Source organism: Mandrillus leucophaeus, unplaced genomic scaffold (assembly GCF_000951045.1).
Source record: "Mandrillus leucophaeus isolate KB7577 unplaced genomic scaffold, Mleu.le_1.0 Scaffold157, whole genome shotgun sequence".
Classification (NCBI taxonomy): domain Eukaryota; kingdom Metazoa; phylum Chordata; class Mammalia; order Primates; family Cercopithecidae; genus Mandrillus; species Mandrillus leucophaeus.
The window spans coordinates 1,000,464-1,019,141 of record NW_012101554.1 but is presented as its reverse complement, the minus strand read 5'-3'; the positions used below and the strand labels follow the sequence as shown (position 1 = coordinate 1,019,141).

Genomic DNA, 18,678 nt, shown 5'->3' with positions numbered 1-18,678 from the left:
TTCATTTCTTCTTTTTCTTTGAAAATATGATACATACTTATATTCTGTGCCAGATTTTTCTAGTGTCTAAAATCTTTCAGGTTCTGATTCTGCTTTCTATTATTTTTCCTATTAGTATCTTGTTTCATTTCATGTCTATGTCATATGACTCTTTATACCAAGCTCTTGCTCTTTTAGAACACTGATGCTTTTTATTTTTTAATTGACAAATAAGGATTGTATATATTTATAATATACAACATGCTGTTTTGATATATGTATTCATTGTGGAATGGCTAAATCAAGCTAATTAACATATCCATTCCTCACAAAATTATTTTTTTGTGATGAGAACATTTAAAATCTACTCTTTTAACAATTTTCAGTGTAGTCATGTGCTCTGTGTCAAGGTTTTGGTCAACAACAGACCACATATATGATCGCATCCTATGATTATAATGGAGCTGAAAAATTCCTATCACCTAGTGATGTCGTGGCTCTACCGTCCTAGTGTGTTACTAGTTGTGCTGTACCTAGTGTGTACGCTAGTTATCTAGTGTGTCCTAGTTACACTGGCATAAACAAACCCACTGCACTGCCAATCATATAGAAGTCTAGCACATTTCATTATATATAATACTTGATAATGATAGTAAACAACTGTTACTGGTTTGGGTACTTACTACTATATTCAAAAAAAGTTTGAAAGTAAAAACTCAAAAATAGAAAAAAGAGAGGAGAGAGAGGCAAGGAAAAAATAAAAATAAATAGGAAAAAAACCTATAGAATAATGATATAAAGAAGGAAAATATTTTTGTACAGCTGTACAATGTTTCTGTGTTTTGTCATTACAAAAGTGTTTAAAAAGTAAAAAACAAAAAGTTTATGAAGTAAAAAAGGTACTTTCAGCTAAGTTTAATGATTAGCAAAAAGATTTTTTATACATTTAGTGTAGCCTAAGTGTACTGTATTTATAAAGTCTACATAAGTGTACAGTAATGTCCCAGGCCTTCACATTCACTTACTACTCATTCACTGACTCACCCAGAGCAACTTCCAGTCCTGCAATCTTCATTCATGGTAAGTGCTCTACATGGTGTACCATTTTTTTATCTTTTGTACTGTATTTTTACTGCAACTTTTCTGTTTAGGTATACAAATACTTCCGGTTCTGTTACAGTTGCCTACAGTATTCATTACAGTCACATACATGCTATACAGTTTGTAGCCTAAGAACGGTAGGCTGTACCACATAGCCTAGGTGTGTGGTAGGCCATACCATGTAGGTTTGTGTACATATACTCTGATGTTTGCACGGTGATGAAATTGCCTAACGATGCATTTCTCAGAATGTATCCCCATTATTAAGCAAAGCATAATTGTATAGGGGAAGGTGTGCATAGGTTATATACAAATACTACACCATTTTATGTAAAGGACTTGAGCATCCATGGATTTTGGTATCCTTGCGGGATAGGGGTCCTGCAACCAATCCTCCCATGTGGACACCGAGGGACAACTGTCCTCAATTTGGGATTGTTAGATCACATAGGTAGTTGGATCCTGGCCCAAATCCATGTAGTGGTCACCTATGGTTATAAATTCTTAGGGGAGACTTTTTTCCCACCGTGGTAGTACCACAGTCAGATAAGTTTCTTTCCTGCTCCTTCTGCAGGGGCTGGTGTATTTCTTATTCAGAGGTGCAGTTTTTTATTTTACATGAAAATCTTCCATTAGACTCTTTACCTGAGACAGGCCTTGCTTTTGTCTCCTGTCTGCTGTGCCCTGTGCTACCATCAAAACCAGCGGAGGATGCCTCCATGTCCCCTGGAGAGGCAGAGGGCACAAATGGCCCAGGGCAGCCGCCTGCTCAGAATCCTCGTAGTCTTACCCTGGCGTGCTATTTCCCTTTGTTTTGGGCCTCCGAGGATTCCTTTCCTTCATGCCAGCTCAGTGATGCATTTTAAAAGATAGTTTTTATATTTTATTGAACGTTTTACGTTGTTTTCTGTCGGTAGGTCATTTGGGGTATTTTGTTTATAATGCTGCTAAAAATGGAAGTTTCATCTGGGTCTTTTTTGTGTTCTTGTTTTTTGGGTTGTGTTTCTATTTTTGTTTTTTCATATCTACAAGTAGAAACACTTCCTTCTCCTTTTCGGCTGCCCCCCATCAGTGCGCAGCAGGGGTAAGGTGGTATGGGGGAAGCAGTGTGGGCTTTGGAATCAAACAGACCTGCATTTGACTCTACGACTTGCTGGCTGTGTTACCGGGCAACCACTTCACCATTCTGCATCTAAATTTTCCCTTCTGAAAATACAGATGATAATACCCACTATAGTACCCAGGAGGAAAAAGGTAATCAAACATTAGTTTTCTTTTCAACAACACCATTTATTTCCCACCTTCCCCCACCTGCCACCCAACGAAATAGTTCAAGCCGAAGAAAAGATGCTTATATCTGAATATAAGAAGTAGACTGAATTCCTGTTCATTGATAATCCTAAATTATTCTTAGCAGACATTTAAATATTAGATTTTAATGAGTAGGGTTTCCAGCCTGGAAACCTGGATTAGGGAAGCATATTTTTGTAGGGGACCTGAATTCAACCTTTGTAAAGTTAGGGGTTAGGAAGAACTGTATTAATTTGCTACTTCTCGGGTTTATTTGTATCATATTTCTAAGCATTCCTCTCCCAAAGAAATCATCTTTCTTCACACTATACACAAGGTGGTTATTGGCAGTTGAGGCATTAAGGGGATGCTAACACAAGGGAATGTTGATTCTAGCTCAAAGAAGGAGCTGGCTGAAGGAATCAATATCGTCCAAAGCAAATATATATTTTTGTACTTTATATATTTATTTAAATTCCAAGAAATACATTTAGAACATGCATAACTAGCTGAGGTTACAAAGTTGCCTTTTCAAAAGGCATATTTACCTAGAGAGGTTATGCATATTTCATAAAGAACAAACAGACGATATAAAAGCACAGTCTACCCTTGGTGTGTTCAATGTGCTTTCCCAAGGAAAAGCATGCATTCCTTAAATTATCATTTAGTTTTAAAACAAAAAATGTTCCATATAAGAAGTGTCTGCCACTTATTGTCATTTTAATAATTTATTACACACAGAGTTCCAAGGAAACTGATGTCTTTTGTTAACTTGCAAAAAACGCATAAATTTAAACCTGCTTGAACTTTATCATCACAATACCTTTAAAAATAAATTGCACGGGAAGAGAACTTTACTCATATTGTATAAGTAAATGTGCAAAAGCAGAGAGGGAATATCACAAAGGTGAGTAGAGCAATTTCTGCGTAGTTCACAATGAAATTTCTTACCTCTGTAATTTAGAGCTAGAACAGATTATGAAGACATAAATTTATTTGTTTTAAAGAATGAGGGATCAGAGAAGTGATAAATCATATGACTGATTAGTGTTAGAAACCAGACTTCTATTCCAACAATCTTTTAAATAAAGTCCATGAATTCTGAGACAGTGTAATAATTGATGTATCAGTGATGATGGCACCAATATTTACTGAGTACTTACTCTAAACCAAGCATTTGCTTAGCCCTTTACATATATTGTTTAATTTTGGCAATCAGCCCATCCGGTAGGTAATGATAACCCCATTTTACAGATGAGGAAAATTTCACTTGTTGACAGTAACAGTTATTCAGTGATAGAGCTTCTTCAATAGCAAACATTTGTTTCATTTATCATGTATAAGTATTTTGCTGGAAACCAAGGGACCAAACAGAAAGAAGACATGGTTTTCTTCTTTCGGGGATTGATACATTAGATCCCTACAGCCTAACATGTAAGATGTATCTGTAAGATGAGTATGTTAAATGAGCAGTTTTTTTGGTTTGTTTGTTTTTGTTTTTGTTTTTGTTTTTGTTTTTTTGAGACACAATCTTGCTCCGTCACCCGGGCTGGAGTGCAGTGGTGAGATCTCAGCTCACTGCAAGCTCTGCCTCCTGGACTCAAGGGATCCTTCCACCTCAACCTGAGTAGCTGGATCTACAGGGGGCTAATAGGGTATCACTTTGTTGCCCAAGCTAGTCTCAAACTCCTGGGCTCAAGTGATCCACCTGCCTTGGCCTCCCAATGTGCTGGGGTTACAGACATGAGCCACCATGCCTGACCGAGTAGCTTTCTTATGTTTTGACCACAGCACTTGTAAGAAATATGTTTATTCTGAAACATATACATACATAGATAAATGTGTAAATTCATAGCTAAAACAAAAGTTTTATGAAATACCCTTACAGTGCTACTTTTTTATACATGCTACTTTCTATTCTAGTCCATTCTATTCTATTTCAATTTTTTTAAAAGCCAGTTGTGACTGGGTGCTGAGGCTCAAGCCTGTAATCCCAGCACTTTGGGAGGCCGAGGTGGGCAGATCACCTGAGGTCAGGAGTTCGAGACCAGCCTGGCCAACATGGTGAAACCCCATCTCTACTAAAAATACAAAAATTAGCCAAATTAGCCAGGCTTGGTGGTGCACACCTGTAGTCCTAGCTACTCAGGAGGCTGAGGCAGGAGAATCACTTGAACCTGGGAAACAGAGGTTGCAGTGAATTGAGAGTATGCCACTGCACTCCAGCCTGGACAATAGAACGCGACTCTATCTCAAAAACAAAACAAAACAAAAAACCCGTTTGTATTTATGTGGATATATACATATATATTTAAATTGTGTGTGTGTATGTGTAAAACTCTAACTACTAATAGTCCTCCAACGCTCCTTTAGCTATTTATTTTGTTATTTATCCCCATATTTTTTTTGGATTGCTAATTTTGCTTTATTAACTTGAGAAATTATCTATTGACTTCCAGTTGTGGTAGACGAGGATTTTGCTACCTTGCCCTGTGCCTTATTTCCCCACCTTCCATCCTCCTAGTGTAGTACTGCTCAAACTTTTTTAAATGGTTTTTATTACTATGACTTATAAATGTCATTTCTCACGGAGCCATGTAGTGTATTCTATTTTCTTTCTCTTTATCTCTTTTTAATTTTCTTTTGGAGATAATTACCATATTTTTCCACTTGCATAGTTTTCTACATTTCTGAATTTTTTATTTTATTATTTTTTTTCTTTTTTGAGACAGAGGCTTGCTTTGTCGCCCAGGCTGGAGTGCAGTGGCATGATCTCGGCTCACTGCAACCTCCACCTCTTGGGTTCAAGTGATTCTCCTGCCTCAGCCTCCCAAGTAGCTGGGATTATAGGTCTGTGCCACCACACCTGGCTAATTTTTGTATTTTTAGTACAGATGGGATTTCACTATGTTGGCCAGGCTGGTCTCAAACTCCTGACCTCAGGTGATCCACCTGCCTTGGCCTCCCAAAGTGCTGGGATTACAGGCGTGAGCCACCATGCCTAGCCTGAATTTTTAAATTTCTCAATTTTTTTTTTTGCAAGTACTCCATCAACAGCTATCACATGCCTGAATTAGTGTTTTGCCCCTCAAAAGTTTATTATATCAGATAATTTGCCCACTTGCCTTTATCATGGAGACCTAGTATCCAGAGCAGTCCACTCTCCTACTCTGGCTTTGGTGCCCTGGGCCACTGCACAGCTGTCATCCTGGAACCTTCTCTCACTGCTCTCTTATGTTGCCTCTTCCATTTTCTGAATTCCATTTTTCTCTCGATTCAAGCCCTCATTTTGCTTCAACACATTTTCTAGAAAGTTCCAAAGAAAGAACATGGGAGAAATATTTTCTAAGTACATGCATGTCTTAAAAGGCCTTTCATTTACTCTCAACACTTGATTGATAAATTGGGCACAGATGTATAGACTGGAAATATTTCCCTCTCAGGATTTTGAAGATGTTACTCCTTGTCTCCCAGTGTTGCTGTTGAAAAAAATCAGATTCTTAAATCATAGCAAATCTTTTTTAAGTTCTTCCAATGTGCCAAACACTGTTCTAACCATTCTGCATTATTTAACATTCATATCACATCTCTGTCTTGAACGGGGAGGAGACTGAGACATGGAGAGGTTAAGTAACATGGAAGTAGGGGTGGGCTGTTGACTGGATGCTTTACCATTAATGGACATGGGGACTGGACATTTAACTGGGGGCCTCCAAAGGTGAGCATCTACTCTCCTCTCTTCCTGACTGTTCTCAGAACAAAATATGAATCTGGAGGAATACTCTGGTTAGGTATGCAGACTCTCAGTTACCCCCGATTCTCAGCTAGTACCTCATAGTTTCTAGTGTCTTTGAGTCCTGAGCCTCTAACACTCAGTTTCTCCAGAAAACATCCTTCTATTTTCCTACGTGGAGAGGACAGTTTGCAGAAATGGTGAATGTGGAGCTAGCTCTACACATAGACATTTAAGTAATCTTTTGGCCTTAGCCTTGCTTTCAGCCTCAGCACCATCTGGTACTTCCAAGTCCAAACCTTTCATGGATTCTACAGGACACACTGACTTCTTTTCTCATGTGTCCCTCTCAGTAGATATTCTAAGTTGTAGCTCATGTGGCCCTGGTGAGTTACCATTAGCCCAACTGTTTACATTTTTTTAAATTATGAAATATAAACATACAGGAAGTAATACGAAATAAGATAACCATGTATTTACCACTCAGCTTTATCAATGATCTGAAGCAAATATTTCAAAATAAATAAAAATGCATCATATATATGGTTGATAACTCCCGTGTATCCATTCTTGAGCTCATTTCATCCCTCCCTAACAGTTATCAGCCTTCTAAATTGGCATCTATTCTTGCCATTATACTATTTATTATACTGTTGCTACAAATGTATATATCTATAAATAACATAGTTTTATACTTATACACTTTATTAAAATGATATGCATAGTCTTCCACTTTTTTCATTCAACTTGTGCTTTTGAGATATATTCGTGTTGATTTATATAGTTCATTTTTCATTTATTTTAGCTTCTACATAGTGTTCAGTTGTGTGACTTAACAGTGAATTTAGCCATTCTGTGTCAACAGATACAATTTTTTGCTCTTAAAACAGACATGTAGTGAATATTCTTGCACATCTCTCAGTATGCTTTTATAAGAATTTCTCTGTATGGTTTCCATAAGTACACCAAGATACTGGTCTTCTCAGTCCTTGGGGTAGCAACAGGGAGACCTAGAGTCAGCAGAGCCCCTGAGCTAGTATCCTTTGACCATGAACAATTTTATTTTTCCCCAGTGGCACAGAAAAAAAAAAAAATCATTATTTCTATGTAGGAATGCTGAATTAAGGAGATGCACATCTTCAAATTTAATAGATATTACCAAATTGTTCTCCAAAGTAGTTGTACTAGTTTGTTCTCATAATGTAAAGTTCTTTTTTACTAAAACAAGGTACTGTAGTGATGGTTAAGAACACTGGCTTTAGTGTTGGACTCGGTGAGTTTGAACCAGACTCCACCTGTAAGCTGTGTGATCATGGGTAGGTTTCTTGGACTTTGCCTTAGTTTTTTTGTTTGTTTGTTTGAAGAAGGTTGGTTTTATTTTCTGGCAGAATCTTTTTTAAAATATAAAACAGATAAAACACATTTCAACCCTGCAATCTGCCAGCAAGTTTTTTATATGTCAGAGGATTAGTGGAACATATGCGCTCTGTGACAACTACATAGCCACTTAACCTCTCCGACTCAATTTCTCCAAATGAACATTAGGAATAATAAGCCTACCTACTTCCTGAGAATGTGGCAAGGAATAAAAAATCAACTAAATAGGCAATAAAATGGGTTGTGTTCCAATAAAACTTTATTTACAAAACAGGTGGCAGATTGAATTTGGCCCATGGGCTGTAGTTTGCCAACCTTAGTCTAGAAAAATCATTCAGGGCAGATATTATACAAGAAATTACTAAATGATGTATGTATCATATATAAATTTGTGTATATAAGTATATAACACATTGTTAATATGTAAACATGTAATATTATAATATAGAATATAAATTTATTCATTTATTTTTCTTGTTAATCCCAGAGAAATTAGCTACCCTCATTCTTTTAAAAACAATTGTTTCCTCCTGTATATATTACTTATTCGATCAGCAAATGTAGTTATTAAACCTCCATATACTTTAGTAATTTTGAGTTTACTATATAACTTGTTCTATTTATAGATAGCCAGTTTTTTTTAAGTTCTGCTTTTGGTCTTTTTTTCTTTAACCTAACACTCTACTCACTGAAGCAACATACTAGAAACCTAGTGTCTCCTGACATAACCTTTGTCTCAGGTTCACTTCTCCCACCCACCTTGCCCAGGACAAACAATTCTTATTCTCATAGGAATCTCCTATATGACACTGTCTCCAGCTGATTTGCATTCCATCAATCAGATGTTGTCTACTTTTTAGGTTAGTCACTTTGCTAGGTACTGAAGACGCAGATGTGAACCAGTTTCTCTGAAAATAGGGCATCCAAAACAGAGTCTAGATGTGGCCTGGCTCACTGGGGGTCCTATGGGATGACTCTCTGTCTCTCAGTCTGTGCATTTTACTTTCAGTGATGGAACTTGACATCATGCTGCCTTTTTGCCTTTCCTTTCATCCCCCTAAACCAAAGTTTTTATTATTTCAAAGTAAGTTTGGCAAATATTAGGCCCCATATTTTCCTCAAATGAGAATAGCTAGGCTCAGAGTGGTAAGAAACCTACCCAAAGGCAGAACTGAGAATCAAATCCAGATTTTATAACTTCCAAGTCCAGGATTCTTTCTAATATTTCATGCTTCCTCCATACCCAAAACAGATTGTCCTGGTAAAACTTTATATGATTCCAAAACAGTCTCTACCGGTGAAACACTAATGAAGAACTGACCACATGCAAAAGACAATAGGGCTTAAAGTACAACCTCTCTCTGACAGATGTCCAAAGGCATGTAAAGTTCATGCATTTGGAATAGGTACATGTCTTCCTACGTTTGGACAAGCCACTCTCCTTCCTGGTAAAGGTGTTAGAGCTAACATGATAGCACGCAGCAGTTTAGGTCCCCAGGCAAATGCCTCACCCCCACGGCCTACTTGCCAGGTTAGTGAAAGGTCTGTTGGCCTAGACCCTAGACCTGGGGTTGGCTTCCTCCTGCACATACCAGGTGTTCCCAATACTTGAGGGGCCACAAATAGTAATAAGAATAAAACTGTTAAAATAGACTAATAACAGACATTTATTGAAAGTTTATTGTGTGCCGGGCACTGAATTATTTAGTATATTATTTAATCCTCACAACATTCTTACAAGGTAGGTACCATTTTAATGTTCATTTGGATAAACAGAGTCAGAAAGGTTGAGTAACTTGCCTAAAGTCAGCTAGTAGACAATAGAGAAGGGCTGTAAAGAAGCGCTTTTAACCACTGTGCTATACTTGCCAACTTGTCCAAAACCAGTGAACATTATCCTTTCTAGTCCCAGATTTCTTTCACTGCTTCAGGGATTTGAAAATTAGAAAGTCTCCCTACTCTAGGTGGATCAAAGAAAAAAATCATTTATCTGGTCCCAAAATTCAAAGCATCACAAAAGTCTTTATATTCCTGATATTCTAGAAAATATTTACATATAACACCTTCATGTTTGAATAGTCTTTTAAACTATTTCCATTTTATGGATGTATCTATGTCTGTATCAATAACTACATAGATGAGCCATTTCTAAATGCATTTACCTTCTAGTTATTGGTCTTACTACTGAACTGAAATTTTCCTTGACAAGTCACAAATGGCCTTATAGTTAGTAAATGAATGGTCAGTTTTCCATCTTTATTTTATTTGATATACCTGCAGCAGGAGACTGTTAAATAATTCCTTATTTTAATTTTTATTTCCTTCTTCATAATGTTGTCCTTTTTCACAGGTTTATCACATAAAAAAAGTCTTTTGGAAACAGTACAATGCTATTAAAATATCAAAATTATTATGGCTATTAGGCTAGAATGAGATCTATATGAAAAGTTGAAGAAAAATTTTAGTACCTGTAAACATACATGCTGTTTTTTTTCTTGTGAAATGGAGATATTCTTGTCAACTAAGTATTTCTTCTTTTCAAGCATGGTTCTTGACTTAGACATATGCGGTTCCTTCCAGAAGCCAGTGGTTTAGGCTTGTGGCCATGTTTCATGGGCTAGGAATGTCCAGGCAGCAGGAGTAATCTCTGGTGTTCTTTTCTAGGTATTTACCTTGCTGTGGATTGCTGACTGGATGGTCCATCACTTCTGGAGGAAAGGAAAGGACCCGGATAGTTTCTCTATCCCCTACCTAACAGCATTGGGTGATCTGCTCGGGACAGCTCTGTTAGCCTTAAGTTTTCATTTTCTTTGGCTTATTGGAGATCGAGATGGAGATGTTGGAGACTAATAAATTCTACAAACTGCTGTCAAGTTACCAATGAAGAAAACACATGACAACCACTTATGGCTCTTTTTCAAAACTCTTAAATCCGTGGTTTGACTTTTGCCAGGGTAATCTTCAGTTGGCCCTGATTCAATTAAATGGCCTTAATTTTTTTTTAAGGAATTTGTGTCAAAACCAGAATGAAGAGTATTTGTGCTGCTTTTCATAGAATAAATAATTTGACATAGACATAGATATAAGCTCCAGCTCTGAAATTAATTAGGAAATATAGGATGTTTATAGTGAATAATTTTAAAACCACAAACATAGCAGAAATGTACTGTATTATTTAATTTGTAATGCAGGATTAGAAGAAGCAGAGCTCTAGTTTAGCCTTTCTTGTCTCACAGATGTGCTGTATCCCAGGCATACTATAAAGCGAAGGGTGCCCAACCAAGCTTTGAATCATATTAACAATGCCCACCTCTATGCTAACTGAGGATAAATTTACCAATTGCTCATATTTAAACTGACCTAAATATGTTTTGCTGAGCATAAGATAAACTCACTTTTACCTCCATCTAAAATTACCCTGTGCTGATGCCAATTCAATTTCGTTTCTGCAAGTTCTTGTCAGGCTAACCTTTAAACATCGAGTGATCTTGAGAGATTGTTAATGAGAGCAGTGGGTTATTTTTTGATCATTGATTTGTTGAAAAAATGTTGAAGTGTTTTAAAAAATGGGATCTTCAAAAACAGAAGATAACCTGAGATGCATTTGTAGAGACAAGACGGTATGAGACATTTTGTGTGTGTGTGTGTGTGTGTGAGAGTGTGTGAGAGAGAGACAGAGACTTTTGATGAAGAACTAAATCTTGGATTGCTGATAGCAAAGGTCATAGTGCTGTTGGAATATCAGCAATATAGTTATTCTTAAACACATTTTATTGACATGTTTTTGTCATTTGGTCCAAAAATTTTGCTACTGACCAGAATTTACTATTTGTTACCTATATTCTTTTCTTTTCTTTTGGAGACAGAGTCTTGCTCTGTCACCCAGGCTGGAATGCAGTGGTATGATCTTGGCTCACTGCAACCTCCGCCTCCTGGGTTCAAGTGATTCTGCTGCCTCAGCCTCCTGAGTAGCTGGGATTACAGGAATGTGCCACCACGCCCAGCTAATTTGTTACCTACACTGTAATTATTTCTTATTTTAAAAAGTGGTACTATTTAATATAATCAAGATAGGAGATTTAAAATGAGCAAGTGATTCATTTGCTCTTTTAAAGAAGCCCATGACTTACCCTTTTAAAGAAGAAGTTGGTGGGTTACCTCAATTATTGTTCATGCTTAAACATATCCATTTGTACAGGCTTATTTCTACATGGGACCCTATCATATATACTATATTTCTCAAATATTTTTTCTAAAACTCTGGCCTATATTCTAAACACTTGACCAACACCTTAGTTATTGAATAGGTAACCGTTTTTAAAGCACGTGTAGTTCATTTTTTAAAATTCAATCTCAAGACCGTTAGATATTTAATAATTTAAGCTGATAAGGGTATCAAAATGCACATTAACTTTGATCATCATGATTTAAGTTGTAACTTTGTGTTATACAAATATTAGGTTGTTTATAAATATATTGGGAAAAGTATTCTTGTTAAGCTCTTTTAAATGAGGGTACTGTGGTTTAGAGTTATATATTTTTGCTTATTTTTAAACTTTATTCCATTCTGCCTTATAATGAAACTTTTAAGGCAGAGAACTGAACTAATTATAGAATTTCTCCTTTGGAGAGTTGTAATGTCACATAGTGAACATTCTTATAAAAGAAAGAATAAGTTTAAGTTGATGAATATTTAGCTGCAAAGATTTTTTACTTAAAAAAAATCCATGAATAATATCTTTGATTTTATTGTAAAGCATTTGTAAATTATTTACATTTTGGCTGTATGATTCATAAACATTTACGTTTCCCAATGATTTCTATTTTGATTTTTTAAAAATATACAGGGCAAGCTACGTTTGAAAAGCATTAATCAACAACTTTATTGTATTACACATTCCAGTACACATTCCAGCACACAATATCATTTAATACTCACAGTAGTACCTGTGAAATATGTCAGATGGATGTTCCTATGTCTATTTTACAGCAGAGGAAGCCGACATTCAGAGAACTTGCATTTCTAAGATTGTACCACTGCAAAATGACCAAATTGTGAAGTCCCTAACATCCAGGTTTTCATAATGCCAGTACTCTTTCTATGACACGTTTATGACCCTCCAGATATACCAGGACTACCTAACTACTTCACCGAGAGGAAGCCAACTGGAAAAACAGAATTTTTACAAGTACAATAGAGTATTACTACATCTTTTCAATTTCAGACAAAGAAATCTCCATTTATTATATCCTGATGGTGAGTATTGCCAGCTCGAAATTATTCATAGTCCTAAGACAAGGAAAATATAGGTAAATGAAAATATTGAAATAAAGAACAATGCCTTAATTTGTAAAATCTATCATTGCTACCACCCTGCCCAGGTCTGGCCATTTGCCATAAATGCTGTTAAATAAATATAATGACTGACAGAGTTCTGTCTCCTTTCTCTTTTGCTACCCAACCTTGGTGAGAGCAACCAAATGCCTAAAAGGCATGTAATAGAAGAAAAAAAAATTAGTTACCAATTCACTGATTATAAAAGGGATGTAGATTCCTTTAAATTATGACTGACCTTTTGAAAGCCTTCACATAAGTAAGCAACAGATAAAATGACTCATTTACCCACAACAGTCATCTAGTATTAGTCTTAAGTAGTGTTAATTCACTGTCTTTTTATACAACATAAAAACTTCTGCTTTCCAAACTTCTTCCTTTTCACTAATTTATCAGCCACTTTATTTATACACAGATAACACTTTAAAAAACATTTTTCTTTCTTGCCCATTTTTTTCTTTCAAAAATAAAGTTTCTTAGAACCTGATAAAATGGAAACTTATGGTAATATATCTTCTGGGAGATGTCCAAAAATTCCACACCATAAACTATCAATGATGTAGCCAAATAAAGGCCATTCAAAAAAATCTTTCAGTAATTGGGCTTCCTTCCCTTATATCTATGGTATAGTGTACCCATTTATAATGGGGTTCTGCCATCTTCGAATTGTTTTAAACTCAAATAAGAATAAAATTTAAGAAATAATTACCCAGTCTTGTTATGCTTACTTCTTGATGAACTAGAGAACATCAAGCCAGTGTGGAAATCTCCCAGAGGAGACTGGGGTAATTTATGTATACATATGATACCCCCAATGCATTGCTTTACTACTTTTTGACGGTCAAATACTCTCCTCATTTCCTCACTCCTCTCATTATCCAACTTACATTGCTTGGTTCATCAATCCATACATCTGCAACTGCCTCTCTCATGCTGGCAGGACAGAACACAAACTCTGGATAAAGACAGCTCTCTATGTTTTGCCTGTACCTGAGTGCTCAATATGGCTCATGAAAAACACACAGCTCCTCTGACAGATGTTTAAATTTATAACCTCAGATATCAAGTTAACCCTCAACTACCCAGCAACCTACTCTATTTCTCTAATGACTTTACTTTCTGAGACAGGTCTTTGTCCCCAGCACTTTACTGAAACCAAACTTGTTGTCAACCTAGATAGTAAACAGAGATAAGGTTTCTAAAAGGAAATGATATTCAGGAATAGGCATTGCAATGTGAATACACGTGCCACAGTGTTCTCATTGCATATGAACTACCTGCATATTCAGGGAGGTAAAGGAAGGAGGATGTTTTTAAAGAAGGATTATGAATTATTTTGAGATAATTATCCTTGGCTACAAGGATCGATAGCAAGCATGATGCCAGTCTGAGGTTGAACAGGCATTTGCTGGGCAGATACTCTCACAGAAGTATTTTTTGTGTGTAAGGTTGCAATGGCCTTTGTACAACGTTGTGGTTTTTGCAGTCTTTTGTGATAGTTTTTGTTATTGGGCATTTATGCATGAGAAACCTTTCTTCACAGCCTTCTCTGGCTCTATTTGTCAGAGTTTTATTAACACAAGTGACTCCATTATGTTTCTGACAAGTTTCACATTTCCTCCTTTTGATCAAGATATTTCTCCAAAAGCATCACTGACCAACCATCCTGTATTCAGGTGTTGATATCCCCTGGTTCCAGGATGGGCCTGTCCTGGGTTGCTGATCTGGTCTTATGTTAGAGGAAGTGAATGGTGGCTAGGAGTCAGTGTCAAAACCCTATTATCCACATTTGAGCAACCAGGGAGGTTTGCAGGGAGTGGATCTCAGGCTAAGTCTATCTGGAGTCCATTATTAAGTTCAGTTTTTTCTGTTCCATAGTCGTTTGCTGTTGTCTCAAAGTGCTGGGCCAGCATTGTTCTGTTAGGAGTTCTACTTCTGCAAAAATTTAACAAGTAATAGTGCAAACTTTAAAAAGGAAATAATAGTAATACGAAAATCCCAGTTTGCATATAATGGTTTTGAGCTGTGAATCTAGGCTTAAAGGCAACCAATTGAATGAAGGAAATGACCATAGGGAATTAGGTAAGACCTGTTGTAACCATGTGGCTACGTTTTTATTTTGCTTATATGGGTTTCAACTTTCCCAGAGGGATTTATCCGGGTACAGCATGTAATATTTGCAATAGCACAGACATTTTCTTATTTAGCCAATAAATAATATAAAGCTATTCATCACCTAGTATCCCATGACTGGGTTAAATTAAAGCAAAAGGTGAGCACTAATTGTATTAAGGATGTTGCCAAAGTCACCCAATAAGTGGGCTAAGGAATCTTTTAGATTAGTTTCTGTCTAGTTACTGGCGGAAGCTACTGATTAAGAAATTTAAATTACACCATTATTCTGCCAAGTGAAAAAGGTAGCAGTAAGGGAGGTCAGGGTCTTGTTATGATATAGAGTCTTATGCCAATATCTTGGGAAAAGCTGTCTACAGCATGAAAATGTCAATTTCTTATCCTGTTTGCAGTCTGAACATCTCTGGTTATGGCATTAGGCAGTTTGGTGAACTTTTTGTGTGGCCCATACATCAGGCACAAGACTTGTTCCTTAAAATGTATCATTTCAGCTTATAGAAATTTAGGAACAGAGCAGTTCCTGTTCTTAGTAATTCCGTGGAAGAAAGTTGGATTAGAGGAATATAAAAGAATTCAGGATCTAGTTTACTCTATAGGTAAATAAGAACCTGAAAACAGTGCACAGAGCTACAATCTAATAGCAGATGTATTATAGCTTTTTCTTTATAAACATAACTTTTTCTGCCTATGTTGATCACACAGGAACCTCAAATTTAAAAACCTCTTGAGGAAGCCAAACTAAGGAAGACTTTAGATGTTACCTACAGTCCTAAGGCTCCTGAGCCTGCCAGGAAGTGAGTTTTTATTCACTGTAAGGCTGAGAACCCTTGAAGTCAGGCATTCTGTGCACATTCTCCAATCTATATAAGTCAAAGCCTTGGTAATATAACCAGTGTTTTCATTGTATACAGTTATAGAAAGCAGATTTTTACTGAATTTATGCAAATAACCATGAATTGTTCCCACATTTTGGAGGCATCAAGTAGGTAGAAAAGCAAATGCTTCCATCTTTGTTCACACAAGTATACTTTACCAAATTTCTGTAAACTATGGATAACTTAAGAAAAAAAAGTTCCTCAAATCCGGAAAATAAAACATTGAAGAACCAATAATGTTTCAAATAAACATAAAAACATCTTCATCAGTTACTTAATCTTATGTAATTAATTTTTGTCTTGCTTGATTATCGGTTTTATGAACCCATCAGTTTCTTCATTAGCGTTCTGAAAATTTTTTATGATCGATTGATCTTAACAGTTATTAGAAATCTGTATTTAAGGCCGGGCACGGTGGCTCAAGCCTGTAATCCTAGCACTTTGGGAGGCCGAGACGGGTGGATCACGAGGTCAGGAGATCGAGACCATCCTGGCTAAAGCAGTGAAACCCCGTCTCTACTAAAAAAAAGTACAAAAAAACTAGCCGGGCGAGGTGGCGGGCGCCTGTAGTCCCAGCTACTCGGGAGGCTGAGGCAGGAGAATGGCGTGAACCCGGGAGGCGGAGCTTGCAGTGAGCTGAGATCCCGCCACTGCACTCCAGCCTGGGCGACAGAGCGAGACTCCGTCTCGGGAAAAAAAAAAAAAAGAAATCTGTATTTAAGAGTACTTGTTAGAGTATTTTTCATGAAACTAATTGCAAATGCTTTTGGAGAAAAATCAAAACAATAATTGTGAATGACAGAGACTTACAATAGCCATGATTATAAATCTGACTTTGGTTCATTATAATCAGCAATTGACAAGGAAATTTGGTTATTTTGTGGCATATAATATAATAACCAGAATTATGGCCAAGAAGATATTAGATTTCTAAGAGTTTTATACATTTTGGGGCCATTCATATCAATAACATGCCCATTAATGTAACTGAAAGAAAACCTAGCATCACTTATCATTTGACAATATTTCCCATACAATTTACTAAGCAAGCCTAGTCACTTAATGTCTCTACAAGATGAAAGATACATCCTTTGAGGCTCTCCAGTGGCCCACATGGAAAATCCTTAAGTTAATTCTAGGTCAAAAAGATTTAATTTAGAATGTTGATCCTGGAGAAGCCTGCCAAAGATGTCAAAAAGTTCAAAATACTTGATCAAAACAGGTCACTGGGAAATAATAGCCAGTCATTTAACCAGACTGATAATCCAAAGACTTCAAATGCAACACAGGAAGTTTCATAAATGTAAAAAATAAAATTTAAAAAAAAGGCAACTTTTTCAAAGCTCAGTTTTTCTACATAATAATAAAAATGAAGACAAGAGGAAATTATCTTGATAAAATATAAAATATTTGCTTTTTAGGCCAGTTACCAAAAAGATAAAGAAAAACCTCCTCCAGTGTAACTGCTTCTCCTTATGGGAAGCCTATTTAGATAATCTGGAAGTCAAACCTCATGAAAGGGTACTTGAACTTAATCAGACACAGGAAGAGTGTGCCCAAGGTTATGAATGTATACCATATGATAGAGAAATGTAAACAAGAAAACCAGTACCTTGAGCAGGGGAATATATGTGTCTTAGTAACATCATCAGAAGTTTCCTGGTTACATGGAACAATTCAGACACATTAAGAAAAGTCAACAGAATTAAGTTATACTAGAAGAAAACACTAATTTTCCAGGCCTTCAAGATAAGCATTTTACTGTCAGGTTATAACGACAGAGTTAGAGCTGGAGAAAAAAGTTAAGGAATGACAAAAAAGTTGAAGGAGAGAGAGATCATCTCAGTCCTTCTCAAGCAGAGAAAGAACAGGAGGCAATGATGGTATGACCTGCAAATCACATGTCCCCAGATACAGCCAAAGTCGAACTTCTGAGAAATAGATCTGAGAAGCTTCAATAGGAAAACTCTACCTTGATAAGTGAAATTACCAATCTGAATAAAGATAGCATTTTCAGCCTGAAACTAGGGACATTAAATGAATGTCAGGAAGAAAAGTGGCAGAAATAGAAATTGTCTACAGTTTAGAAATGGCTGCTAAAGAAACAGATTTTAGAATTAAAAATAAAAATCTCTTGTAATTTTTGCTAAGAGCAGATCAATAATTCGAGAAAACCTTGTTATTCTAGCATAGACCAAAAATTTAATTTTGTGTTAGTGTATTTTTAATATCAAAGCTCAATCCTTAGAAAAACTTACAAATAATTCCCTTCTAATTGTAACCAACATGATTACACAAAAATTCCTTTTATAAATTCATTCTTCACAAACCTTATCATGATTTACTCAGACACTCGATACGCTTAGCTTTTTTGCTTTGTCCTCTACTTCCTCTTTCTTAAATAACCAGTCATTTGATGTTAGGACAAAAATATGCCACTCCAGATTCTTTCTCATACAAAATTACTCTTTTCCTCTTAAAATTCCTTACCAAAAACATGTCTTCACTGTCAAAGTCACCAATAGCCTCCACATTGCCAAATCCAATGATCAATTTCTAATAAAAATTCTTACCTTATTTAATCTGTAAAGTCATTTAACAGAATCTCCTTCCTTCTTGAAATATTTTCTTTACTTTGCTTCCAAAAGTCTGCCCTTCGCTTTCTTTCCTTACCTTACTAAAAGCCCCGTCTCAGTTTGTTTTGCTGGTTGCTTCTCTTGTTCTCAGTCTCTAAATGTTGGAATGCTCTAGGACTCAGTTTTATCATCTCTTCTCTATCTACTTTCTTTTCCTATGTGATCTTACCCATCTTATTGTTATAAATATCATCTGTACTGATTATTCCAAAATTATCT

The 18,678-nt window shown here is 36.2% G+C and overlaps 1 protein-coding gene across 1 annotated transcript in view; it reads left to right on the top strand.

The window, feature by feature from the left end:
• Positions 1-12,912, top strand: part of SLC41A2 (solute carrier family 41 (magnesium transporter), member 2) — a 162,146-nt gene extending 149,234 nt beyond the window's left edge. Inside the window, exon 12 of the mRNA XM_011975507.1 lies at positions 10,145-12,912. Coding sequence (XP_011830897.1) covers positions 10,145-10,330 — 186 coding nt within the window. The 3' untranslated portion in view covers positions 10,331-12,912. The remainder of the gene's footprint in view (positions 1-10,144) is intronic.
• Positions 12,913-18,678: the final 5,766 nt, after the last annotated feature.